Below are 26,565 nucleotides of genomic sequence, written 5' to 3'. Positions count from 1 at the left end.
GGGGGGGGGGGGGGGGGGGGGGTTATTCCACGTCTAGGCATTAGGTGTTGTAGCACTACTCTCCTACTTGCAGTGGACAAAATTCCAAGCGTGAAGATAAGAAACGGCATCAACTACTCTCTGATGTGGCTGAGTTTTGTGGTCGTGCCAAATAATCTTGTTCCTGGCGTCCTATATCTTCCAGCAAACCGTCACCACCAGAGAAACCTCCTCCTTGTTGAGCTTCTACATGCATTCGATGAGCCAATCCACAAAACTAGTACCTACTAGATTTAATATGAAAGGCAATTTACTCCAGCAAGCCTCTGCAAAAATACAATTAGTAAACAGATGGTCAATGGTTTCGGCATGGGTGTTGCACATCTTGCATTGAGCCGGCCAGTCCACCCTCCTGCTGCGGAGGTTGTCAGCTGTTGGGAGGCACTTAGCGCATGCCTGCCATAGAAAGTTCTTTATCATCGGGGAAATTGGCAGGTTCTAGGTTGCAGTCCACTTCATAGAATCCTCAACTGGCAGTGCATTATTAAGAGCTTTGTAACAACTCTTCATTGGAGCCTTGAAAACTCTAGAAACCAGGGACTCCGGGTAATGGATGAAACGCCAAGCCTGTTTGCCGAGCAGAGTAGTGTTGAACTCTCTAATCCTGCTAAATCCCATTCCTCCAAAAACCTTCGGTTTGCACAGATCTTGCCACCTCTTCCAAATTATGCCTCTACCATTCTCTATCTCTCCTTTCCACCAAAATTTATTCATGGCTGCTTCTATACTTTTGCATAGCCCCACAGGAAGAAGAAATATACTCATAGCAAAGGTTGGGATTGCATGTAAGACATTATTGATCATTACTTCCATGCCAGGTTTTGAAAGGAAATTACTATTCCAGCTCTTTATACGGCCCAAGATCTTTTGTTTTATAAAACCCAGAATTTGATTCTTCCCCCTCCCCATCAAAGAAGGAAGTCCCAGGTATTTTCCAGAATAGTGTCCTACAGAAATGCCCATAATTTCACTGACCACTTTCCTAGACAGAGAATCCACATTTTTGCTAAAAAGAAGGGAAGATTTGTTGAAGTTAATATGCTGCTGTGAAGCATGAGAAAACTCTTCAAGAATAGTCTTCATAGTGTTTGCTTCAAGAGAATTAGCCTTGCAGAATAAGAGGCAATCGTCTGCAAAAAAAACAAATGGATTATTTCTGGAGCACCCCTCTCCACAATAACGCTGTGAATCCCCCCATTTTGAGTCTCCATGTGAATCATATTGCTCAAACATTCTATCACCAAAATGAAAAGATACGAGAAAGGGGGTCCCCTTGTCTCAAACCCCTACCAGGAATGATGGGTCCCAACTCTTGTCCTTCCTTCACCACTTTGAATTGAACAGATCTAATGCAGCCTGTTATCATGTTGACAAAGTCCTACCTAAACCCCAGCCTGATTAGCACCCCCTCAACAAAATTCCAACTCACTATATCATATGCTTTACTCATATCTATTTTCATGTTAACAAAACCAGTTGCACCTTGGGATTTCCTATTAAGGTAGTGATAGGATTCATAGGCCAAAAGAAGGTTGTCAGTGATCAGTTTATTAGGAATAAAAACACTTTGGGAACTTGAGATTAAAGAGCTTAGCAAAGGTTTGATCCTGTTGGCAAGGACTTTGGCTAATGTCTTGTTCAGTACATTACATAGGGCTATAGGTCTAAAGTCAGCCATGGACTCTGGCTTTTTTTTATTTTGAGGATTAGGACAATGTGGGTGTTGTTGCAACCATTTGGGAGGACCTTAGACAGTCTAAAACTCTCACAAAACCTTACCACCTCATGACCAATAATATCCCAATGGTGTTGGAAAAAACTAGGTGTAAAACCATCCGGACCAGGGGATTTGTCCGGGTTCATATAAAAAAATAGTTCTTTTGATCTCATTAATCTCAAACTTACGAACCAGAAGGTCATTCTAGAACTCATATATTTTCTTGCTTACAGAGGACACTACAACATTTATGTTGATAGAAGGAGATTGAAACAGATTATGAAAATAGTTAATAATGAGGTTATGCAACTCGTTACCTCTGTCAACCCATGTACCTTCTTCATTCTTCAGCTTCTTGATCTGATTAATTTGTCTCATACGCCTGAAGGAATTGTGAAAGAAAGTAGTATTCTGGTCGCCATCTCTTAACCATAACTCCATTGACCTCTGCCGCCAGTAAGTGTTCTGATGCCCTTAGATGTTGGGTCTGGGCTTCTCTGAACAGGTCACGCCCTCTCTTGTCATACCGAGCCTTGATCCTTTCTATTAGAGCAAATTGTCATTTTGGTCTACTGACTATAGGGGTCCTATTAATTTTCATCCACGACTTTCAAACGTGTTAATTGCATACCACGACTTTTCGATTTGTATAAATTTTGGTCACTCCAGCCAAATTACCGGCCAAATTTCACCAGAAAATCATAAACCCTAAAATAATGAGGGTATTTTAGACATTTCACATCTATTTTTCTTCTCCGGCGAATTCATCTGTTCTTTTTCTTCTCCGGCGATCCAAAATCGCGTTCCCGACGACGATGTTATCACTACGGCGTGAGCTGCGAGCGAGGCCAATCATATTCTATCCATTTACTCACCGCCGCCGCCACGCACACTTTGCTCTACGAAGTTCTCGGGATTCATACGGGCGCAACTGGTTAGGAAATCAAGGCTGCGTACAGGAGACTGACTAGGGTTTTGCATCCAGACGTTGCGTCTAGCTTTCGTCGGGAATCGTCAGACGAAGACTTCATCAGAGTGCATGCCGCGTACGCCACTCTCACCGATCCACAAAAGCGAGTAATTGGAGGTAGTGATAATCACATTATTAGGCTTAATTCTTTGATTTTATGAGCCTGGAGCCTCTGCTGGCTATGCCGGAATTCACGGTCTCGTTCGACTCTGCTTCGAATTCGCCGGAGAAGAAGGGTTCGCTGGAGAAGAAGAAAGTAGATGTGAAATGTCTAAAATACCCTCATTATTTTAGGGTTTATGATTTTCCGGTGAAATTTCGCTGTTAGTTTGGCCGGAGTGACCAAAATTGATACAAATTGAAAAGTCGTGGTATGCAATTAACACGTTTGAAAGTCGTGGATGGAAATTAATAGGACCTCTATAGTCAGTAGACCAAAATTGCAATTTGCTCTTTCTATTATCTTCTGCCAATAGTCAATCCTCTGTTTGAAATTTTTGGTGAGGAATCTCCCCCATTTCTAGACTGCATTGCCACATAATTCGAATCTGTCCATCACCTCCATGCCCTGCGATGCATTCCAACTTGACAGAACCACCGCTTTACAGTTTGCTTCTCTCAACCAGAGGCTCTCAAACTTGAACCTAGGCCGATAGGGGCGTCTTGAATGCACTTCTAGGCCGGTCTAGGAAGATAGGCATATGATCACTTCTAGAGGTAATTATAGAAGAGGCCTGCGCTTCTCCGAATTCGTCCCTCCAGGATTCGGAGACTAAAATCCGGTCCAGTTTAGCCTGAATCCAATCATTCTTTCCTCTCGATTTTTCCCAAGTTAATTGATGTCCTGAGAAGTTGAAATCATATAACCCACTTGCTTCTACCGCTTCACAAAAACCCTCCATTAACTAGCTGGGTTGTGGGTTTCCACCCCTCTTCTCACAAGGAGCCATAATGTCGTTAAAGTCACCAACTACCACCCAAGGTAGATTGAACTGCTACGATAGCTGTTTAAGGAGGTTCCATCCTAAATGACGCCGATGTCTCTGGGGTTCACCATACAATCCGGTGAGTTAATTAGGTACCTAAACTTTTTTGTATGTTATAAATTAGGTACCTAAACTTATATATAAATATTAAATCATTGTTGTATGTTATATTTTGTTTGAAAAATGGTCAAATATGCTCTCAAATTTTATCTGAAAAGCCAATTAGGTATCTACACTTTTTTTAAGGTGCAATTAAATCATTTAACATATTATTTTGGTGCAATGAAATAAAAAAACAGGTTAGTGACTTGTGATAGCAGGTCACTAAGGTTCAAGAATTATTTTCGATAAAAACAATCGTCGCCGACGAGGCCTGGGCTGCCTAGCGATTGTTTCAACTTTGAATATATGATAATTTTTATTATATTATTATATTATATATTATATATTTTAATATTTTTATTTGTTATTTAAATTCAAGATAACATATTTATTATATGACGCGAATACAATTATGGTGAGGATAAAAAAAGAATAAGGGTCAAATAGGCCACTGAACTATACACCAAAATGCAATTAGGCCATCGAACTAAAAACAATGCAATTAGGTCCCTGAATTACACAAAGTCACGCAATTTCATCCAAAATGACTTGTTTTACCTGCTTTGCCCGTTACCAATTTTAAAAATAATATTTTAAAATAATTTTAAATAAAATATTAATTAAAATTAAGAATTAAAAAAAAAACTTCCTGTCGGAGACGAATTGTCTCCGGCCGGAAGTTTTATTATTATTATTATTATTAATTATTAATTTTTAATTTAATTAATTATTTTATTTAAAATTATTTTAAAATATTATTTTTAAAATTGGTAACCGGCAAAGCAGGTAAAACAAGTCATTTTGGATCAAATTGCATGAGTTTGTGTAGTTCAGGGACCCAATTGCATTGTTTTTGAGTTCGATATCCTAATTGCATTTTAGTGTGTAGTTCAGTGGCCTATTTGACCATTATTCCGATAAAAAATGAAAACATATTTATTATATAGCACGAATACAATTATGGTGAGAATAAAAATGAAAACATATTTATTATATGGCACGAATATAATTATGACGAGGATAACTCAAAAATGAGTGAAATCCATTTTTGGTCCTATACTTATTGTGCATTGGACACATTTAGTCCATCATAATTAATTTTGCCACATTTTATCCAGACTTAATAAAAAATGGACAATTTTAATCCACCGTCCAAATTGATGTTAAGTCTCCGTGAAATTGAAGGGCAGTTTTGTCATTTCTAGTGGTCTTCTTCATCCATCCTGAGCTGATAGGCAAACACAACTGCATTTCTCCTAGAGAATTCGTCTCGAAGCTCTGCTGGGGAAAGTCGAAACCTGGCAAGACCATCATGGTACTCAGATTCGCTCTATAACTTCCAAATCCCCACCAATTAACCAGTTTCCAGCATTAGTTATAGCTTGCTCAACGAACACAAAATATTAGAAATTATATATCTTGCTGCCAAGACCATCATGGAGAGTTCTTGCTATATATCCTTTCTTCTTTGTTATGCTTATACATCTCTATACTGCAATCAACCCAAAGAACACAAAATATCATAAATTCTATCATAGACCTTGGGCAAGCTTGAAGAATACAAAATATTGTCGGAAACCTTATTTTTTATTTATTTTTTTATCATTAAAATAAATTACAACTCACTAAGATTTTTTTTTTAATTCACTTTGTACACTAAATTCATCTTTTTCAAGACACTCCCCATGTTCCAGAAACTAAACCTCCACATATATAAAATTATCCGAGAAACAAAAAAACTGTAGCAAAAAACAAGAAAATAAAGCTGTAGAAAAATATTGTCCTTACTCGTTGAGAATTGCTAAGGTCCTGTGTTAATCGTCGACAAGGGCCACACTGCTGGACTCGCCGATCTGGGTCTTCTGGGCGTCGTCAATGGCGAACACGATGGGCACGGACATATTGACAAGGGAGCCATTGTCGAAACGGAGCGAGTTGAAATCAAGAATTTGGAGGAACTAGTGTTCTCTCATATAGCCTCTCAATTGGCTGGCCCAGCCTTCTCTGAGCACATCCAGCCATTGGAGGTTGATCTTGGAGAGCTCGATTCGGGGCTGACCCAGGGCCTGATTCTTCTTTCCCTATCTCTAATTCCTCGACGAAAAGCTCCACGAGCCTCCCGCCGTCGGGTTGTATCAGCGCACATGAAACTCGGGTCGCGGGTCGGGCCATATACACGACCCTAGTGAGAGGGACATGTTGAAGGGTTGGACAAATTGGGTTTTCAGCGGTTTGGGCAAATATCGAGTGAAAGCTGGAGTTTGAAGGAAAAGTGAAGCCATAGCCGTCATGTGAGATTGAAGAAGTTGTGTCTACAACAGTGTGAGCTTTTAGGGAGGGAGATTGAGGGGTGCTTTTAGAAATTCAAGATTTTAAAGGGCTCAAAATGTAAACAAAAAAAAAGTGATAATGAAGAATAGCACTGGAAAATACAAAAATAACCTTCTATTTCACGGAGCCTTAACATCAATTGTAACGGTGGACTAAAATTGTCCAACTTTTATTAAGTCTGGACAAAATGTGACAAAATTAATTATGATGAACTAAATGTGTCCAACACGCAATAAATGTAGGACCAAAAATGGATTTCACTCTTAAAAAATGAAATTTGCTCCATGATATCATTATAAACGACTCTTAAAAGATTTGATTTATTGAGAAACTGTATTAGATCTGAACTAACCCGACCCGTTCAAATAACTGCACGGCCTGCAATGGATTCTTATGGAGATGATCGCTTTTATATGCTTACAGTCTTGACCAACCTCCTCGCCATACATGCACATTAGAGGTTGTGAAATTTCTATGTTTCCTTGTTTCTGACGATATAAGCGTGCACGTGCACCATTAGGGTTTCACTCACTCATATACGGCTCCAGTTTTCTCATTTCAATGGCAGTTTCTGAAGAGCGACCACCTTTCTCCTCGGTGATCAAGTCGTAAAACGCCCTGAAGGATCACATTTGTTCACCATGTTCGAAGCACATGTAAATAAATTTTCTCATAAACTCCTTGTCCGTTTCATTAACGAATTATTTCATTACCTGTTGCCGTTAGTTTGTTTATTGTGTTATTAACGATCTATAAGCAAGGACTTCAAAAGAATTATTTCACCGTGTAACTCGAATCAGTGGAATTGCATATGCTTTATTTTTTATTATAATTTTTTATAACTAATTATTTGCTTTATTTATGCGCCGAGTGAAATATTGAAGAAATTGGATACGTGTATTGTATTCTTAATCTGCAAGTAAATGTGATTTGTGCACTGCTGACTTCCTTCATTCAAGGGATGCTAGGATATGATTGGTGCCAATTATCTAAATTCCACTAAGAGTGCCACATGGGTAGTATATATGCTTTGTATCAATTAAGCTATACTTTGTTACTATGGTTGTAGGTTCTACATTTGCTTCGAAGATATCTGGGTGAATATGTCCATGGACTATCAGCAGAGGCATTGCGAATTAGTGTGTGGAAAGGTGCAACTCTTCCTCCTCAAAATTCTATCCTTTATCCCTTCTCGCAGATTCCTTATTCATTACTTAGAGTCTCTGGAGCTTGGATAAAAATATTCAAAGGACTAGTTTTGAGTCCATGAACCTATGTCAATGGGTAGCATTTATAACATAATTTATAGATTAGTTTTCCCAAGGAATGCATTTTTTTCTAGCTGTTTGTTGTATATGTTTTTTTTTCCTGTAGTTTATGTTATTGCTGAAAATTTCTTTGATAACACTGTTGTTTCCATAGGTGATGTGGTTCTCAAAGACTTGAAGTTAAAGGCAGAGGCACTGAACTCATTGAAACTACCAGTCACTGTCAAAGCTGGTTTTGTTGGCACTATAACTCTAAAGGTAGTTCTCTACATCTAAATTCTCTTAAATTGTTTTCGTACCTCTTACGTACTTTCAACTTTCAACTGCTTTCAGTCAATTGGTTTTTCTCATCTAGAAGTTATATAACCTAGGTATTTATTGTACTGCCATCATTGATCTACTGGTTATATATCTACTTTCTCCTACTCCTTTCCCCCTTTCAAATTATTGTATTTTTTCAAATATATTTTATTTTGTTTTTGTTTTTGGTGAATATTTGACAAATTCATCTCTCTTGTGCATACATTTTAAGTGAGTTATAGTAGAAACCCCAACAAGGTATAACTGAGTAAAGTGAAGTACATAGCACTTAACTGCAGGACTAATACCTTCATCAGTTCTGTTTACACAAACAATGAAACAACAGACAATATCTACAAAAGACAGTCGCAGAAGCTCTTCACATGTTTTCTTCTGCCTATAGTATAAGTAACCTAAGCAGACATAACTGACAAGCAACTTCCTTCACTGCTTTCCTACTTAAAAACTTCTTAAAGTTGATGCCACTTTCCAAGCTTTTAAGTTTTTGTTTTTATTTTTTAATGTTGTTTATGCTCTTCCGTTTATCTTGTTTTGTTGTTGTTGTTGTCACTCTCCTCACTTCATTCATTGACTCAAATTTTGTTGTTGAAAACCCCAAGAAAATTTGACTAGTTACATGAAAATGAAAAGTCTGTTTCACCTTTAATCATTTTGGCATGCTTTTTGAGCAAAGTAGACTTTTAGTTAGGGATGTCAATCTTAGGATGAAACCGATGGACTGACCCGATAAGCTCGATAAATTATAGGGTTAGTGCCAAGAAATTTTTGCCCGATAAGCCTGAAATTGACAAGCCAGATGGCCCGAACAGGCTAGCCCGATATCCCGAGCCACTTAAGCCTATTCTTTGTTTCGCAAGTGATATGAAACAAAATATATAGGGAATTTATATGTAAGTTCATCTTTAGTAATTTTTATTAAATTTGTAAATACAATTTTAATAAATTTATTACAAATAAAATATTTTTTATGAAAATAAATAGTGAAAAAAAACTTATTATAATTACTATAATATAGTGTAAATATATTAATTATTTTTAGTTGGAATTTAGAAATACAGGTTTATATTTAGTGAATGATATATAAGTTTATATTTATTAGTGTAAATGCGCTAATTTATTAAAATTGAAAATTTCGAATGTTAATTTAAAAAATTTCAAAAGTTTTAGTTGAGCCCGCCTGATAAGCCTTACAAGTGACAACATGAGGTTTTAGGGTTAGAGGACTTAGGTCCAAGAATTTTAAACCTGACAAGAAAAAAAACCCTGATTAACCCGACAGCCCTATAGGGCTAGCCCGAAAATGGGATAGCCCGATTGACACCCCTACTTTTAGTTGGTTTATTGTTTGTAGTAACCACCCCCATCCATTACATTGCTGACTGCATCTTTCCTTTCCATTTTTCGGTTGATCCTTTACCTTCCCTAGCTTGGTAGTCTTGCTAATGTTTTTTTGTTTCTTCTATACCTTCTCCTAATCTTCCCTATCTCTGTTTCCCTTTGACTTATATTAAAGCTTTTTGCTGGATCCAAATATTTCAAAAACCAACCAAAAGCTTCCTCTAGGAGTCTATATTCTTTCCATGGCTCAACTCCGAAGATCTTCTGGCAGTATGTTATCTGCTTGTGCTAACCTCTTTTGTATGTTATCTGCTTGTGCTAACCTCTCATTTTGTATGTTATCTGCAACCTTTTCTCATTTGGCTTTTATATGATTATGATAAAGGTTATGCTTTCTATATCATATTTTGACACCTTAATGAACGTGGTTGGACTTACTTTTTTGCTTTTGCATTATTCACTTCCTTTATTATCCAGTGTTAATCTTTCATGCTGTGCTCATCAATTTAACTTTTAACATAAATACAGGTTCTTTCATGCTGTGCTCATCAATTTAACTTTTAACATAAATACAGGTTCCATGGAAAGGCCTTGGGAAGGAGCCTGTTATTGTTCTCATTGATAGAGTTTTTATTCTTGCTCATCCTGCTATTGTTGGTAGGTCTCTTAAGGTAGGAGGGTTCTACTTTTTTCTTGTTGAATTGGTTACTCTTCAATGATATATGCTCAATCCACAGCAGATTGACAATTGTGTTTACTTGTAGGAAGAGGACCGGGAGAAACTCTTTGAGGCCAAACTACAACAAATCGAGGTAAAATTGTTTCTATCTTTTATTCTGCAAACTACTCCATACTAAATATTTGCTTTGAACTCTTTTTGTCAATGGTCATTTCCTACATGAGAAAAAAAATTATAATTTTGAAATGAAATACTGCTCTAGAACTTTGTGTGTTCTTTCGTTGAACTATTTTGTCATAGGAAATTTATTGTTGAAATTAATGGATTATTGGTATGGAATTGGTGAGTTCCTGAGTTTGTTTACGTAATAAATTTCCCAGCACCTTTGAAAGAAGCGAGATGCTGGAACCATTCAAGTAAAGGGAATATAATGCTTGAGTCCTTAAATATGCTTAAGTGTTGCTTTTTGACACTTTTTCCCCAAATCTAGTTTTATAGTCTCCTGGATGGGTATAGTGTCCTTAAATATCCTTAATTTTTTTTTTTTTTTTTTTTTTTTTTTTTTTTTACATTTGATGTCTTTCCATGCAGGAAGCAGAATCGGCCACCCTTGAAGCGCTATCAAGGTCAAAGCTCGGAGGAAATGTATGATTTCAATTTTTATCTTAATTTCTGTCATGTTTTCTTCTAATTGTGCTGAGCTATGTATGTTTGACCCAGCCTATTTTGAATCTTAATAATTCCAAAAAGATTAAAGTTGAACCAAATATTAATTGTTGAGAAAAAACTTCTTGAGTAGGACAGTAGGTAAGAGGAAAAATCTAACCTCTTGTAAGCCATTAGCCTCAGTTGAGGCTTTTCAAATAAGGCATCTTAGAATACACCTTGACAATTTAATGACACTTTTGAAGTTTTGCATATCTCCCTAAATTTTAAAAATGTTATATTCTGATCTAATAGATGTGTGCGTTGTGACCTTTATTGTAATTCTGACCATCATCAATATTACTCATTTATTTGTAACTGAGTTTTAATAGTTAAATATCCAAATTCCTCTAAAAAGCCCTTATCAAATAGATCATTTTTGAGAAATTTCAGCTAGGGAAAACATGCTCATTAATAGGCTTTACAGTATACTATTGGATTTAAATGGCTATTAGAAGCATAGCACAAGTGATTTATTTATTTATTTTTTTTAATTATAGATTCCTTACATTCTGTTTAAGTTTCTTATTAAAATTTAGACAACTTGCATGAATCTCCAGGCAATTATATGGACCGTATGGTAACTCTAGGTATTGGTGGCATTGCCTTTTATTAGTTGCTTCTTTTTTAATTTGTTCTTATTTTCCTTTTCAGCCAGCTGCTGGAAATTCCTGGCTGGGATCATTAATTGCAACTATAATTGGAAACCTCAAAATCACAATTAGCAATGTTCATGTCAGATATGAGGATTCTGTCAGGTTGATTTGTGTTTTTGCTTGAAACTTTGGGAATCTTTTGCACTGAACTAATAGTTTATGCTCATTATTTTCTTGTGGAGATATCTGCTGTTCACTACTTTTATTGTTTTTGAATAATTGCTTCCTTTTATTTATTCTTTTGGCCTTTTTTCAAATAGCAATCTCGGGCATCCATTCTCTTGTGGTGTTACTCTTGCAAAGCTTGCTGCAGTTACGATGGATGAGAAAGGCAATGAAACATTTGATACAAGCGGTGCTTTAGATAGATTACGCAAGGTTAGGTCCATAATCTTTTGAAGACTCTCTGGTATTTAAAATGCTAGTGCAGATTTTATATGTATCCTTTTGCATCTAGTATGTGCAATTGTGCAGTAGGATTTTGATTTTGGATTGGGGAAAAATGAATCATACGTATTACATATAATCATATATAGAAATGGAAATTACCAATTCTACATTTCTACCTTAGCAACTTAAATGTAGTCCTGCTAAAGTGAATGTCCATACCCGATTAACGTTGTTTGTACACACTTCAAAATGCTGGAGCATATTGAAATCCCTTGCTGAGAGCATGTTAAAGGAAATATGGAATCAATGTTTACTTTGTTCCACTAGCTAACGGAATTATATCTCCATCACTATCAGAGCCTGCCTGGTATCTTGAGTCCTTAACTTACGTTGCATCACAAAATGAATATGAGCTTGTATTGTTCATGTCTTTTCGAGTTTTAGTTTTCATATGCCTATATATAATCAGGCTATGGCCTGAAATTTTAATTGGATGCCTGAACTTGATGAACATTGTTGTTGTAGTTGGTTCAACTTGAAAGGCTTGCTGTGTACCATGATACAAACAGTGACCCCTGGAAGTTTGATAAGAAATGGGAGGATCTTACTCCTGTAGAATGGATTGAGGTACATTCATATACTCGGTGTCTGCCTTCTATTGTACTAGTATGTCTATTGCTTTATCACCCTCTCTCTCTTCTTTGACACTCTTGTTTTTCCTTTTAGATCTTTGAAAATGGCATTAATGAATCAATGAAGAACAATACAACTGTGTCTGCATGGGCTAGGGAGCGTAATTACTTGGTATCTCCAGTCAATGGAGTCCTTAAGTATCATCGTTTGGGGAACCAAGAAAGAAATGATACTAATGTTCCTTATGAGCAGGCTTCCCTGATTGTCAGTGATGTTTCTTTGATGGCTACAGAGGTGCTAAACATTGACAGTTGTGCTATTTCAGATTCCATGAAAATTATGCTTAATTAATTGCTTTACTACTGTTGGCTTCTTCATGTTTTTCTAATTGAAGGCAATTTTAAGAAATTAATGTTAAAATAGTTGGTTTAGGGAAACCCTAATATTAATATAATAAAAGAAATGTCAGAAAGTAATTTCTTTAATTATACAAAAATCAAATACTACCCAAACTGCAAGATAAAGTTAATGTAATTGAAATTCCTCACTGATTTGAGAATCCTGCCAGTTTGAATGCTCTCTCTTCTATTCTACCTTTTCTTTGGTTGAGGGAATGGCACAATTTTTTCCTTGGAAGTAAGTGGAATATAATTTTGTTGTATTGCAGTCACAGTATCATGACTGGATCAGACTTGTGGAGGCTATTGCAAAATATAAGGCATATGTAGAAGTATCTCATTTAAGACCAATGATTCCAGTTTTTGAGAGACCTAGTTTATGGTGGCGTTATGCTGCCCAAGCTGGATTGCAGCAGAAGAAAATGTGGTAAGGCATTGGAATTTAGTGATTGAACATTTGCTAAAATGGGAGAAATCAAATGCATGTGGCATTATTTCCCTATTGTTTATATAAAATTCTATTTCTGAGTTCTGTTATATGCGTAAGATTATGCCTTAGATGAGGTTGTTTATTTATTTATTTCTTTGTATGTCATACCAACTTTTCTTTGTCAACTAATTGCTTATTTGCACCTTTTACAGTTATAGATTCTCTTGGGATCAAATTCAGTATCTGTGTAATTTGCGCCGGCGTTATGTACAGTTGTATGCTGAATCATTGCAACAGCTGTCTCATGTTGATAACTCCAAGTTAAGAAGCATTGAGAAGGATCTTGATCCAAAGGTCATTCTATTGTGGAGGTATGTGGTTGTTTTGTTTTCCATTCATAGGTTCATAATGCTCCAAGACAAAAGGTATTTGATGCAATTTGCATCTCTTTTAGGTTCCTTGCCCATGCAAAAGTGGAATCTGTCAAATCAAAGGAAGCAGCTGAACAAAGACATCTTAGAAACAGAAGCTGGTTTTCATTTACATGGTTTGTTGTATTTCTTAATTGATTTGCTGCCATTTGTTTCATTTCTCTTTATTCTTAACAATATCTTTCTCCTCAAGAAGGCAACCTTTCACCATGCTTAGGTGTAATCTTTGCTTTTTTTAGGTTGTCTAATATTTTTACTGCCACATCAGGCGGGCTTCTTCTGAAGATGTCTCAGCTGGGGAGACTTCTGAGGAATCAAAATCTGTAGAGGATAGATTGACCAAGGAGGAATGGCAAGCTATCAATAAATTGCTCAGTTACCAGCCAGATGAGGATGTGACACTGCAACATGGAAAGGAGATGCAAAATACGATAAACTATTTGATCAATGTTTCTATTGGTAGGGCAGCAGCAACGATTATCAATGTTGATCAGACAGAAATTCTTTGTGGCAGATTTGAAAATCTTAATGTGTCGACTAAGTTAAAGCATCGAACCATACACTGTGACGTCTCATTAAAGTTTTATGGACTGTCTGCTCCTGAGGGTTCGCTTGCTCAGGTTTTTTTTCCTCAGCACTCATGCTTGTAATTTGTATACTGTTCTTTGTTTATGACAAAATAAGAGTCTATTATAATATTGATATATTTGGGAGAAGATAACTGTTTTAATAATTTTGTATATTAAAAGCTTTAATTTCAAGCCTAGAAAGAAGAAACAATGGTAGCAGTAAGCTAAGTACTTAGAATTTTTTGGACGAATTTTCATGTATTAATATCCACATGCTTGTCAAGGTGTAGATTTGGGTTGAAGAGTTTCTTTAGTAATTTTATTCTGGAAAAAGCAAAGCAAAGAAACGACGGTAGCAATAAGCAAAATACCAATGAGTGTTTCGGTGGAATTTTCATGTTTATGTATTTGCATGCTTTTATTAAGGTAGTAATTTGCATTGCAGAGTGCCTATAGTAATTTGTGTTCCAACAGCAGCATTAGTACCAATGAGTGATTGGGTATTATATTCATGTTTACATGTGCACACGTTTTTTTTTAATTTTTTTATTTAAATTTTATTATTATAAATAAATAAGTATTTTGCATTTGCAGAGTGTCTGTAGTGAGCGAAAAGTGAATGCATTAGAAGCTAGTTTTGTGCATTCACCATCTGGAGAAAATGTTGATTGGAGGCTATCTGCAAGAATTTCTCCCTCTCATGTCACAGTGAGTTATACTTTTCCTTCTTTTAGTAGACTTGCAGCTATTCACTAATGGGCCGTTTTCTTGTCATGAAAAAAAAATCAAGGAAAAGTTAACATATTTACTGGTAGAATGTTTCACGGGGAAATGGTTTTTAAGTGTTCAGTTAGGTTGCATTTGTCCAAAAGTAAAAGAAATTAAAACTCCAAATTGCCCATTTATCTTCTTTTCTAAAACACAAAAATCAACCATTCGAAACATTTAATTGTCAAACCCAAGCCTCATTTCATGAACTAGTTGGAGATGGGGATAGCATGAATGGTGGAGTGGGGGAAGATGGTTTTATGACAATGAGTTAGTGAGTGAAGGGGCCGGATTTGTAGCTTTGGGGGAGTGGAGAAGTAGATAGTGTGGCTGGTGAAGGGGATCTCATAGTGGTATGGATCAAAGGAAAAGGGGATTATAGTGGTGCATGAGTGGGGGGGCGGGGGGGCGGAGGGGGATTGTAGGGGGTGAGGGAAAAGGTGGCCGCATAGTGGTGAGAGTAGGGGAAAAAGATCAATGAATGGTGGGTGCTGTTTGGGGGGAATGCAGTGTTGGTTTTTGGGAGGATGTCAACAACACTGGGGAAGTGGAGCGAAAGGGTTGTCAAGACAACTATAAAACATGATGAGGCTATGAGATGGTGAGGGTTGTTGGAGAATGGAGAAGTATTTAGTTCATTAAATATTTTACACTTCTAAAAAGGGAGTAAGATCCAAGCACTTTCACGAATTGTTCACTTTGAGTAAAAAAGGTGTAGGTTTTGCTTTTATTTAGGATACACGAAACACAACATTTTATTTGTTCTCAATAACTTCTAAGTGTTATGTATTTTTATTTGATTTTGCATGTAATTTGATAGGTTTTCATGGAAAGTTATGATCGGTTCTTAGACTTTGTAAAGCGGAGCAATGCAATTAGCCCAGCTGTTGCACTAGAAACTGCAACTGTGCTCCAGGTGATACCATCATGCATTGAGCTTGTTGTAATACAAATTCTGCTGTCATGATGGAATTATGTTTTACTAAATACTAATGCTCTAGCTTATAAAAAGTGCAGAATAAAATTGAAAAAATGACTCGGAGAGCTCAGGAGCAATTTCAAATGGTATTGGAAGAGCAGAGCAGGTAAATCGTTGCAATAAGCTCACCAGTTTTACGATTTTTCTTGGTCTATTTGTGTTATTAGCCCCTTCGGTTGGTTGGTTGCTTGATTGAGGTGTGGAATTTCTTGTTTATATCATTTGTCCTCCAGATTTGCTCTTGATATCGACCTGGATGCTCCAAAAGTTAGAGTTCCTATGAGATCACATCTCTCCTCTAAATGTGATAGCCATCTCCTTTTGGACTTTGGCCATTTTACTTTGCAAACGAAGGTGTGTTAATTTTATTATTTTTATTAAATTCTAAGTTGGCTTTTTTGTATTGCAATACTGTTGCTTAAATGATTTTTCTTGGTTCTAGGAGGATGGCCAATCCCAAGACCAGGGACAAAGTTTGTATTCTCGTTTTTTTATCTCAGGAAGAGATATAGCAGCATTTTTTACAGATTGTGGTTCAGATAATCAGACCTGCTCTTTGGCATGTCAACCTTCTGATTCTCCAAGTTTGGAAGATGCCAATAATGTATATTTTCTTGTTGATAGATGTGGAATGGCTGTAATTGTAGATCAGGTATGAGAGATAAAGTGTCTTTAAATTGTTTAAACACTGATCATATAATAACTACAATTCCCACTTTTCATGTTCTAAATTATGAACTTCATGTTTCTTTTGAAGATTAAAATTCCCCATCCCAGCCATCCTTCAACACGTGTCTCTGTTCAAGTTCCAACTATTGGAGTTCACTTTTCACCTGCCAGACTTTGCAGATTGATGGAATTGTTAAAGATACTCTATCATACAATTCCAGATGCTGAACAGCTTCCTACTGTTGAAAATACTGAAGCTGAACTTTCTCCCTGGCATTCACCAGATCTAGCAACTGATGCTCGGATCCTTGTATGGAAGGTATGGAACTGCTCTATAAATTGTGCCTTATTCAAATAATCATCTTGTCTTACAATAGGCCTTACATGTTCTTGATTCAGGGGATTGGGTACTCTGTTGCTGCCTGGCAATCATGTTATCTTGTGCTATCGGGATTGTATCTTTATGTCTTAGAGTCTGAGGGGTCCCGTACTTACCAAAGATGCTCAAGGTACCCCATTTTAGTTTCAAGTGTTCTTATATTCCATTATTTAAAGTTCTCAAGGTATCCTTATGCCTGTTTTCTCCTCCTCCGAAGTTGAGCACTTCGTATTTCTGCTCTGGAAGGCTATCTTCTATTTAAAGTCATTGAGTTCATTCCACTTTTGGTTACACCACTATGGAGGCATTTTCACTTATAGTTTTATTTATTTATTTTTTTCTTTTAGTCATTGACAATAAAAAATGTTCCACTTTTAGTCTTAAATGCCCTAAAACTGGAATAAACTACAAAGTCATTTGATACATGTATATATAATTTTTTTTGAGTCTTTTCATTCTCGTGATTTTAGTTGACTTTCGGTGGAAGTGTTATGAGAATTTAAATTCATATCTTTGTAAAATGTTCAATACTGCAGCATGGCTGGTAAACAAGTGCTTGAAGTTCCCCTGACAAATGTTGGGGGTTCCGCTTCCTGTATTGCTGTTAGTGCCAGGGGCATGGATCTACAGGAGGTAGGTGAATTTCATTATTTTCCTTTGTGCATTTATTCCCTGCTCTTATATAAATTTTGGAGCCTTATTTGTTCTATTTGATATTATAAAAGTTGAAAGTTTTACAATAACATATTGCTTGACATGTGCATTAATACTGTATTTACAATGTTGTCCAAGGATTTATATCATTAACTGAACATTGTGAGGTTGATTTATATTCCACTTGCTTCCTTTTGTTACTTGACTCCTGTTTCATTAATCTTTATAAGTAAAAAACACAATCTTGCATGCATTTAGTAAAGCTAATTTGAAAAGTGTAGTTGTTTCTTCAATAAATAATTATTTTTGAGTAAAGAAATGTGATTTCTGCAGTATCCGAGCCATGTCTTTGCTTCTCTCTTTTAGGGTTTAATAAGATGTTCATTTTCCATTGTTCTTTTACAGGCCTTGGAGTCATTTAGCACACTGATAATAGAGTTTCAAGATGAAGAGGAGAAAACTACTTGGTTGAGAACACTTGTACAAGCTACCTATCGAGCTTCTGTAAGATATAAAGTTCATAATTAATACTCTCTCTATCGCATTTTACCTGTCATGAAACTGGTCAGTCCAACTCTATTACAAAAAATTGAATTGAAAGTAACTTAAGTCAAGCCACATTAATTGAACCAAAAACATAAAATGGGAAGAAGGGAGTATGTTTCTTATTTTTCTTTTCATATTCCTTACCTTTATTTTGTTTAGCATTGGAATGCTCCTTATTTTTGATGTGTTTGGATATAGGCTCCTCCATCAGTTAGTATACTTGGAGAACTAAATGATGATGCATTAGAACTTGCTGAGGCTCGTGCTATAAATACAAAGATGGCTGAACTTGTTGTTAATGGAACATTAGTAGAGATGAAGCTATCATTGTATGGGAAGGTAAGGTCGCTCAGTAATTTCTCTCTTTTTTTTTTTTTTTTTTTTCCCATTAGTGACTCTCACACGTTACAACCTTTCTTTAGCTTTTATGTTTTGTTGAATGTATTTTATATGGTTGCTGCCATACTGGTGAGGAGTTTTTCTCTTTTGGCAAATGCTGTAGGGTGTCTTAATACACTATGTGATAATGGTGCATTTCATCTAATCCTTTTTATCAATTTGTAGACAGGAGATGAGATAGAAGATAGAGATGACGAGACACTAATCCTTGAGGTTCTTGCAGCTGGTGGAAAGGTTTGGGCTATCTATGCTTTTATGCTGTCTTGAGTTTGAATACAAGTCTCCCATGGGAGTTATTATAAAGTCACTTATGCATGTGAGCATAAGCAAGCAATGAAATTATCTGTCAAGTGACAAGTGCTAATGAAACTTGGAAAAAAAAAATTCAGCTAGGAATGATCCCTAATATATAACCAAGTCTCAGTGTGGAATATCTGCACATCTGTGTGCTGATTCTCTTCGTTAAGAAAGTTGATAGATAATGTGTGTTATGTGTCTTTATCTGATAATTATTTTTCTTTTGATAAATTTATTAGTGGGTACTCAAAGTTTTTAATTATTGTCCGAGTAGATTGTATTGTGCTCCCTCAGTATAATATCTCTCTGGGTTTAACAGCTTACAGTAATTCTATTGGTGATGTTGAAAATTTGGCTGTAGTTAAGGTTTTTATATGTGATAATTGTCTCTGTATGTTAGTGATATCAGTGCTACACTCCCTCTGGTATATATAGAAGCTCCCTATGACATTCTTTTTATGCGGTGCCTGTATTTTGCTAGCTATCTATTTGTAAACAATAACACCACCTTCTCTGAAGCTGAGAAGTGTATGTACTTGTGCAGGTGCATGTTTCACAATGTAGTGGTGACCTAACAGTAAAGGTGAAATTGCACTCACTGAAAATTAAGGACGAACTTCAATATTCTTCATCTTCAAGTCCGCAATACTTGGCCTGCTCTGTTCTGACAGACAACTCTGCAATTACCTCACCTGATACAATTGAATCTCATGGCAAAGAGATGGCTTTCATGACAAGGGAAGAGGATGATGAATTCACGGATGCCTTACAAGATTTCTTATCATTGCCTGATAATGGCGAAGCCGTTACCCCGGAGAAGGATTCAATGAAGGGAAGAAGTGCCTTTGGTGATGTATTCTACGAAACAGAGGGCTCCGATGACTCTGATTTCGTCTCTCTTTCATACTTAACACGACATCCTAGCTCTCCTGACTATGATGGTATAGATACACAGGTAATTTTGTTGAGCATTGACTAAGGGAGAGAGAAAGGAAGATAGATAACAAACTCATATCATAATACAATGACTTGCTGATTAATCTTCCAATTTTATTGATAAACAGTTTAATTCCATGTTATATTTCATTGTTTCAGATGAGTATTAGTATGTCCAAGTTGGAATTCTTTTGCAACAGACCTACTCTTGTTGCTTTGATCAATCTTGCCGTTGATATGAGTTCTAAAGGTAGTGAAGTTACTGGTAAAAACGTCACAAAAGATCCCGATAATGAATCCTCTATGAATAAAGAGAAGATAGAAGATCATGGGCATAAATATGTCAGAGGTTTGCTGGGATATGGAAAAGGTCGTGTTGTATTTAATTTGAACATGAATGTTGACAGTGTTGCAGTTTTCCTTAATAAAGAGGATGGTTCTCAGCTTGCAATGTTGGTGCAAGAAAGTTTTCTGCTTGATGTTAAGGTGGGGTTATTTTGTGACTTAAGCATTTCATTGTAAAAATCTGAGAAGTTACTAGCTCCAGTTACCTTCTTTTGTTATTATACTATGACCCAAAATCCTTTTCCCTTAATTTTTATTTACACTATTCTTATGATTAGGTTCATCCTAGTTCAACTTCAATAGAAGGCACTCTAGGAAACTTCCGACTTTGTGATCTGACACTAGGGTCAAATCAGCGATGGGGATGGCTTTGTGATATACGCAATCAAGAGTCGGAATCACTTATTCAGGTACTAATAGTTTCTTTTTATATTTGAATTAGAGAAGCATATCCAGACTGCTATCCTTAGAGTTTTTGCTGCCTGTGGCCAGGTGAAGCTTATATAAGTTTCGCTTCTTTTCTGCCTGTTTCATTATAGCTTTATTCTAGACAGAAGAAAATGATTCCTGTCTGATTCTGTTGGTATGAAAAGCTTAAAAGAGGATGTCATGTAGTATTTTTTTTTTCCTTTAATTTTTGGGTTTTTTTTTTCCTTTTTTTTTGGGGGGGGGGGAGGAGAGGGAGGGTAGTGCACACTATATGACATTTGAGAAGTATAATATTATCTATAATAACTGGTAATAAGAGGTTGCTTACTTAATGTTATCAAAATTGACATAATACACTGATAAAATAACCCTCATATTTTTCTATATTTTCATGAAAGTTGGGGATATTAAGATGCACCAGAAAATATTTTAAGTTCACAAGAGCATTATAGATAAACTTAGAAATTTCTACTTTCCCACTACTACATACACACATGAAAAGGCCTCTCACACTTGTGCAAACTCTAATATATCACTGATACTGCCTGTGTCTCAGTTTGCATTTAACTCTCACAATTCCGAAGATGATGATTATGAAGGGTATGATTATAGCTTACGTGGCCGACTTTCAGCAGTTCGAATTGTTTTCCTGTATAGATTTGTTCAAGAGGTGAGCTTATCAACTTATTTACATTGTATGGCTACATGTTTTGCTTTTATTTTTGTCTTTTTCATGAAATGTTCTCTCCTTTTCTTCCTTAAATAATTAGTCAAACCTGGAAAAGACTAGAGAGGTCCTTCTGTCTTTATCTGGATAAGAGTGGGTTTACTTGCATTTTTGTGGTATCAAGTCCAAAGCTTGAATGAGAAAATTAACACTTCTGATATGAAATGTAATGACAGCCTGCTCAATGATATATAATTGGGAGTGGAAGTGTTGGCCATGTTTTTTAACTGACTGATTTCAATATGTGCTTCTACAGATTACTGCATATTTTATGGGGCTTGCCGCTCCACATACTGAGGAAGCTATTAAGCTCGTTGATAAAGTTGGAGGGATTGAGTGGTTGATAGAAAAATATGAGATTGATGGAGCCTCTGCAGTAAAGCTGGATCTTTCACTGGACACTCCTCTAATAATTGTACCAAGGAATTCCACAAGCGAAGAGTTAGTGACTGTCCGAGCCACATTAACTCTTTTAACTCCAGACCTTCAGATTGTTTATGATCTCTCTTGAACAGAAGCATTTTGACTTGTTTCACACTTTCACCTTGTTCTAGTCCCTATGCTTTAGCCAACCTCCTCTCTTCTCCTAGTTTGTCTTTATGAATATGCAGAATCCTTATTTTGGAACTTCATTGCATTACTTTTTTCCCAGCTGAACTTCTATGTATATTTCCTATTTTCCTTTCATTGTGAATTTGTTTATTTTTCATGTTTTAAGCATGAGCTTCGAAACACACACATTTCAACTGAAACATAAAGTATGCTTTTTTTTTTTTTTTTTTTTTTTTTTTTTTTTTTTTATTTTTTTTTTAGTCTAAGATCAGTTAATAATGCAGGTTCATGCAACTTGATCTTGGCCATCTTCGAATTGAAAATGAAGTTAGCTGGATTGGATCTCCTGAAAAAGATCCTTCTGCAGTCCATGTTGATGTTCTTGATGCTGAGGTATTTGCTTTTGTTGTTTATAATTAAAAAATAAGGCTTGACTGCAGCTATTCTTATATGTGTTGCAAATTGCAGATTCTAGGTATTAATATGGCTGTTGGAATTAATGGATGTATTGGCAAACCAATGATACGTGAAGGCAGAGACATTCATGTTTATGTGCGCCGCAGTCTACGGGATGTGTTCCGAAAGGTCCCTACATTTGCATTGGAAGTTAAGGTTGGTCCTTTCATCCAATGTTTCCCTCTATCAATAATTTCAGTAAAGCTGTTTTTATTTATTTTTGAAAATTTCCCATTATCTGGTTTTCATGATTTCAATTGCCTGTTTGTGCATAAATGGCTGTGTGTACTGTGTAGCACAGTTTAGTTATGCAAATGATTCAGTTATACTTAGAAGGATTTGGGTTATTATGATGTTAACTTTTACTTACAAAAAGATTAACAGCGTGCTGTTGACTAAGCATGTTAGTTAAGCATGGTTTGTATATGTTTGGCATGCTCTTAAATTCGTCTTTTGTGTTGCACTTCTATACATGCGAAACTGATAGTGTCTAGACACTCTTCCAACACAAGTATGTTTTCTTGTTGAGAATATTTGGATTTCTTGTTATATTCTTGAGGGGACTACAATAGGTTATGATAAAGGCTAAGGTTTGATGCCATTGAAATGCACAGTTGCTTAAGCCTCTCCCTTTTTGGTAAATTTACTATTTCAATGTCATATAACTTTTCTCATTTTTTTTTTATTAATTTAAAATTTTGGCTGTGCTAATGTGTCATAACAAGTGTTGCACTAAGAATTAAATATTTGCAGTAGGGCTTGTCTGTATGTATATATTATGATTGTTCTTTCTGAAACAGATTGGCTTGCTACATGCTGTGATGTCAGCTAAGGAATACAATGTTATTCTAGATTGTATCAGCATGAACTTCTCTGAGCCACCTAGACTTCCACCTGTTTTCCGTAGCAACAAATCTACTTCAAAAGATACAATACGGTTGCTAGCTGATAAAATGAACATGAATAGTCAAATACTCCTGTCACGGACAGTTACTATAATGGCTGTTGAAGTGGGTTATGTCTTGCTGGAGTTATGCAATGGCGTCCATGAGGAATCACATTTAGCTCATGTTGCTGTGAGTATGCATCTTGTTTTATATGTGGTTTATAGTTCTGAGGATGTCAAACCGAGGAGTTATTGCAGTTACAGTTGGATTCTTAGCAAGTTCAGTGTATCTTTTCTTTTAAAAGTATCTTGTCTGGTGTTATGCGCTCCTTCTATCTCATTTTAATAGTTCATTTCAAAATATTGTCCACTTTCCTAATTTGAACATCACTAGTTTTTTAGTTTTCCCAATTTACCCTTTAAAAAAAAGATTAGAGGGGCAAAATTAAAAGGAAGTGGAATTTTATATATTTCCTTAAAAACCTTGTCAAGCACATATAAGACTTTTCTGATGTAATTGCTTATTGCAGCTTGAAGGCCTTTGGGTGTCATACCGCATGACTTCTTTGTCTGAAGCTGATCTTTATGTTACAATCCCCATGTTCTCTATTTTAGATATTCGCCTTGATACAAAACCTGAAATGCGTCTGATGCTTGGATCATGCACTGATGTTCATAAACAGATGTCACCTGATGTGCATGTTGAGCTTCCAACCTCAACAATGTTTTTGATGGATTGTCGATGGCGAATGTCATCAAAATCATTTGTTGTTCGGATTCAGCAGCCTCGTATTCTAGTTGTTCCTGATTTCTTACTTGCTGTCTGTGAGTATTTTGTTCCATCTTTGGGAACAATAACTGGTCGGGAAGAAATGATGGATCCTAAAAATGATCCAATTGTAAAGAACAGCAGCATAGTTCTGTCTGCTCCATTTTACAAACAGACAGAAGATATAGTGCACTTATCCCCTAGTAGGCAGTTAGTAGCTGATGCTGTAGGTATTGATGAATACACATATGATGGTTGCGGAAAAACCATTCGCCTCACCAATGAGGAGGTGAAAGAATTCCATTCTTCCGAAGCTAAATATATTATCATTGTTGGAAGGGGCAAGAGGTTGAGATTTGTGAATGTGAAATTTGAGGTACTATTATTTCCTCATCTATTTGATCTCATTACATATTCTACCTTATTAATGATATTCTTACTATGCATTGTGAAAGTTGTGAAGTGTCTTCTATGTGGCCTACTATTTGTAAAAGTATGGATTTCTACTATGTTATTTGCTTCTTGCATTACCTTTCATAAATTGATCAACTCAAGTTCTTCATTTGCTCAGCTCACCTTGAACCTTAGGTCCAATTTTTCAAATTTAAAAATAAATCTTCAACAAGATGTAAATTTTAAACATACCAATTTGAATAAAATAAACCTTTAAAACGTGTAGGTAAGATAAAATAATAAGTACAAATTGGGAATTGGAGGAGACAATACTGGGTGATTTTATTTAGTTATTTATTTATTTTGATTTTTGACAAAAAGATACTTCAGTTTTGTTTCAGTTTTTGGTTTTTCTTGGTTGGACCAAAGAAAAACCCCCAATACTAAAGAGTTAACAGATTAAAAGCCTATGTCAAATTCTGGAACTGAATAATCAAGTCAAACAAATCAAAATAGATCAATTTTATTATGTTGATCTTTTGTTTAAGATCGTGGTTTGGATGACCTTATTTGGTGCCCTTGTTAATGATTTGTGCATTTCACTTGTTCTTTGTTCAGAATGGCTTGCTATTAATGAGGTATACATATTTAAGCAATGATAGCAGCTACTCTGTGTCCCAAGAAGATGGTGTTGAAATTTTGCTGGTAGAGAGTGATATTAATAGTAGTGAGAATAGTCCCAAGAACATGGATGAATTTTTCTATACTTCTGATGCTTCAGACGCTGTCCAGAGTGGGGCAAGCGAGGTGCAAAGCTATAGTTTTGAAGCGCAGGTAAATTTTAGTTTCTATGTGGATAGTGGCACTCCATTTTCTTTTGTCAATTTAAATGTTGCATTATGATCTGTATTGTTTAGCGGATTAATATATTGCTATTTAGTTTTGGTTGGTACTGTTAATTTAGCAAGGGTTGTGGGGATGATTGGTATTTTTACTTTTATAAATTAATGGGCTAGTCTTTTCATTTTTCCAAAGCATGATGTATTTTGATGTGAACCCAACTTGACTTGCCATTGGACCTGACACCTTTAAACAAGGTGCTTTCACCAATCCATCTATAAAGACCCCAATCTATTGTGAAGATGCAAGACTTGGGTAGTTGCAAACATTCAAATAGCGATAAGTTCCTCTATAAACTTTGCAGGGCTTATTGCAAACATTCAAATAGCCATAAGTTCCTCTATAAGATGCAAGACTTGGGTAGTTGGGTATTTATAAGCCCAAGTGAAGCATAGAGGTTCAACTTCTTAAAGCATGAAAAGTTTGAATAACAAGGGAATATTCTTGATTCTGTGCGAGATGCTGTCTTTGGGATTGTTTCTCCCTTGCTACTGCCTTAAAGTCAGAGGGATCATCACAAGGTCCTTCACAGTTTGCCACAACTTCTATATTTTTCCTTCAACACATAATATCTGTAGAGGATTCTTTTAGCTTTCCATATAGTCTTGAATGACCTCAATCTGATTAACCAAAATACCAAAGCCTTTGCAAATTGTCCAATTTCTTTGGTCTACATGGCTGGTTTACTAATCCTGTCATCCAATCCCATTGCTCAGCTTGTTTTCTGACACAAAGTGACAGGCGAACTTCACCAGGTCTCAAGACCTGTTGTGAAGCCCCATTTCTTGACTCAATGCTCTACCACAAGTCACAGGGGCTCTCCACTGGCTTAGCAACCTTGTTTCTACTCTCCTTGCGGTGGCGCTGTTATGCTGCCATCACTCTGTCCAACTCTCTGATGTATTAGCCATTATTTGGCCTTGGTCCATGTCATATTTGTTCCATAAATGCCCTTTTAGCTTACTGAAACATCTATGTTAAAATAGTAGAAGGAAGAGGAAGAAATGATCCTTTATTTTCATTCAGTATATCCAAGTTCTCCATATTACAACCATATATATAGGCATAAAGAAAAGCATATGAAAGGACATAATAAATGCTGAAAACTACTCCTCTTCTCAAGGCTACAACTTCCTAGAGTAGAGTAAATATGACTGTCTATTTCCAACACTCCCCCTCAAGTTGGAGCATATAAATTAAATGCTCCAAGCTTGCTAAAAATGTATTCAATCCTAGGTCCACGAAGAGGTTTAGTGAGAACATCAGCAAGTTGGTCATTTGACCCAACAAATGAGGTAATGATGTCTCCAGATGCAACCTTTTCTCGTATAAAGTGACAATCAACCTCAATATGTTTTGTTCTTTCATGATAGACCGGATTGGAGGCAATATGCAAAGCTGCTTGATTATCACAAATCAATTTCATAGGACTAAGTTTATAGAAATTGAGTTATGTGAGAAGCTGTTTAATCCAAATTAGCTCACATATTCCAAGTGCCATTGCTCGATATTCTGCTT

The 26,565-nt window shown here is 36.1% G+C and overlaps 2 protein-coding genes and 1 pseudogene across 2 annotated transcripts in view; 1 reads left to right on the top strand and 2 right to left on the bottom strand.

Moving 5' to 3' along the window:
- Nucleotides 1-477: 477 nt before the first annotated feature.
- Nucleotides 478-1,272, bottom strand: LOC116013606. The gene has a single exon (XM_031253456.1). The coding sequence runs from the start codon at nucleotides 1,270-1,272 to the stop codon at nucleotides 478-480; it is 795 nt and encodes a 264-aa protein (XP_031109316.1).
- Nucleotides 1,273-4,778: 3,506 nt separating this feature from the next.
- On the bottom strand, nucleotides 4,779-6,105 carry LOC116016404 (annotated as a pseudogene).
- A 452-nt stretch (nucleotides 6,106-6,557) lies between these two features.
- LOC116016041 overlaps nucleotides 6,558-26,565 on the top strand; it is a 44,399-nt gene continuing 24,391 nt past the window's right edge. The window contains exons 1-36 of the mRNA XM_031256208.1: nucleotides 6,558-6,605; nucleotides 6,694-6,801; nucleotides 7,215-7,296; nucleotides 7,568-7,671; nucleotides 9,648-9,743; nucleotides 9,837-9,884; nucleotides 10,343-10,396; nucleotides 11,111-11,214; nucleotides 11,373-11,490; nucleotides 12,028-12,129; nucleotides 12,229-12,429; nucleotides 12,803-12,960; nucleotides 13,176-13,334; nucleotides 13,418-13,510; nucleotides 13,663-14,014; nucleotides 14,558-14,671; nucleotides 15,552-15,647; nucleotides 15,749-15,816; nucleotides 15,944-16,064; nucleotides 16,153-16,362; nucleotides 16,468-16,698; nucleotides 16,779-16,888; nucleotides 17,295-17,391; nucleotides 17,818-17,916; nucleotides 18,157-18,297; nucleotides 18,523-18,591; nucleotides 19,199-19,609; nucleotides 19,750-20,076; nucleotides 20,214-20,345; nucleotides 20,921-21,034; nucleotides 21,348-21,532; nucleotides 21,928-22,036; nucleotides 22,112-22,255; nucleotides 22,900-23,175; nucleotides 23,516-24,130; nucleotides 24,766-24,981. Of these exons, the coding sequence (XP_031112068.1) occupies nucleotides 6,787-6,801; nucleotides 7,215-7,296; nucleotides 7,568-7,671; nucleotides 9,648-9,743; nucleotides 9,837-9,884; nucleotides 10,343-10,396; nucleotides 11,111-11,214; nucleotides 11,373-11,490; nucleotides 12,028-12,129; nucleotides 12,229-12,429; nucleotides 12,803-12,960; nucleotides 13,176-13,334; nucleotides 13,418-13,510; nucleotides 13,663-14,014; nucleotides 14,558-14,671; nucleotides 15,552-15,647; nucleotides 15,749-15,816; nucleotides 15,944-16,064; nucleotides 16,153-16,362; nucleotides 16,468-16,698; nucleotides 16,779-16,888; nucleotides 17,295-17,391; nucleotides 17,818-17,916; nucleotides 18,157-18,297; nucleotides 18,523-18,591; nucleotides 19,199-19,609; nucleotides 19,750-20,076; nucleotides 20,214-20,345; nucleotides 20,921-21,034; nucleotides 21,348-21,532; nucleotides 21,928-22,036; nucleotides 22,112-22,255; nucleotides 22,900-23,175; nucleotides 23,516-24,130; nucleotides 24,766-24,981 (5,571 nt within the window). The 5' untranslated portion in view covers nucleotides 6,558-6,605; nucleotides 6,694-6,786. The remainder of the gene's footprint in view (nucleotides 6,606-6,693; nucleotides 6,802-7,214; nucleotides 7,297-7,567; nucleotides 7,672-9,647; nucleotides 9,744-9,836; nucleotides 9,885-10,342; nucleotides 10,397-11,110; nucleotides 11,215-11,372; nucleotides 11,491-12,027; nucleotides 12,130-12,228; nucleotides 12,430-12,802; nucleotides 12,961-13,175; nucleotides 13,335-13,417; nucleotides 13,511-13,662; nucleotides 14,015-14,557; nucleotides 14,672-15,551; nucleotides 15,648-15,748; nucleotides 15,817-15,943; nucleotides 16,065-16,152; nucleotides 16,363-16,467; nucleotides 16,699-16,778; nucleotides 16,889-17,294; nucleotides 17,392-17,817; nucleotides 17,917-18,156; nucleotides 18,298-18,522; nucleotides 18,592-19,198; nucleotides 19,610-19,749; nucleotides 20,077-20,213; nucleotides 20,346-20,920; nucleotides 21,035-21,347; nucleotides 21,533-21,927; nucleotides 22,037-22,111; nucleotides 22,256-22,899; nucleotides 23,176-23,515; nucleotides 24,131-24,765; nucleotides 24,982-26,565) is intronic.

This window comes from Ipomoea triloba, chromosome 1, assembly GCF_003576645.1.
Source record: "Ipomoea triloba cultivar NCNSP0323 chromosome 1, ASM357664v1".
In the NCBI taxonomy this organism is placed as follows: domain Eukaryota; kingdom Viridiplantae; phylum Streptophyta; class Magnoliopsida; order Solanales; family Convolvulaceae; genus Ipomoea; species Ipomoea triloba.
This window is presented reverse-complemented; position numbering and strand designations above follow the sequence as displayed.

Excerpts from the sequence above, each read along its gene's own strand:
- LOC116013606 (XM_031253456.1), bottom strand. The coding sequence starts at position 1,272 with ATGTTTGAGCAATATGATTCACATGGAGACTCAAAATGGGGGGATTCA.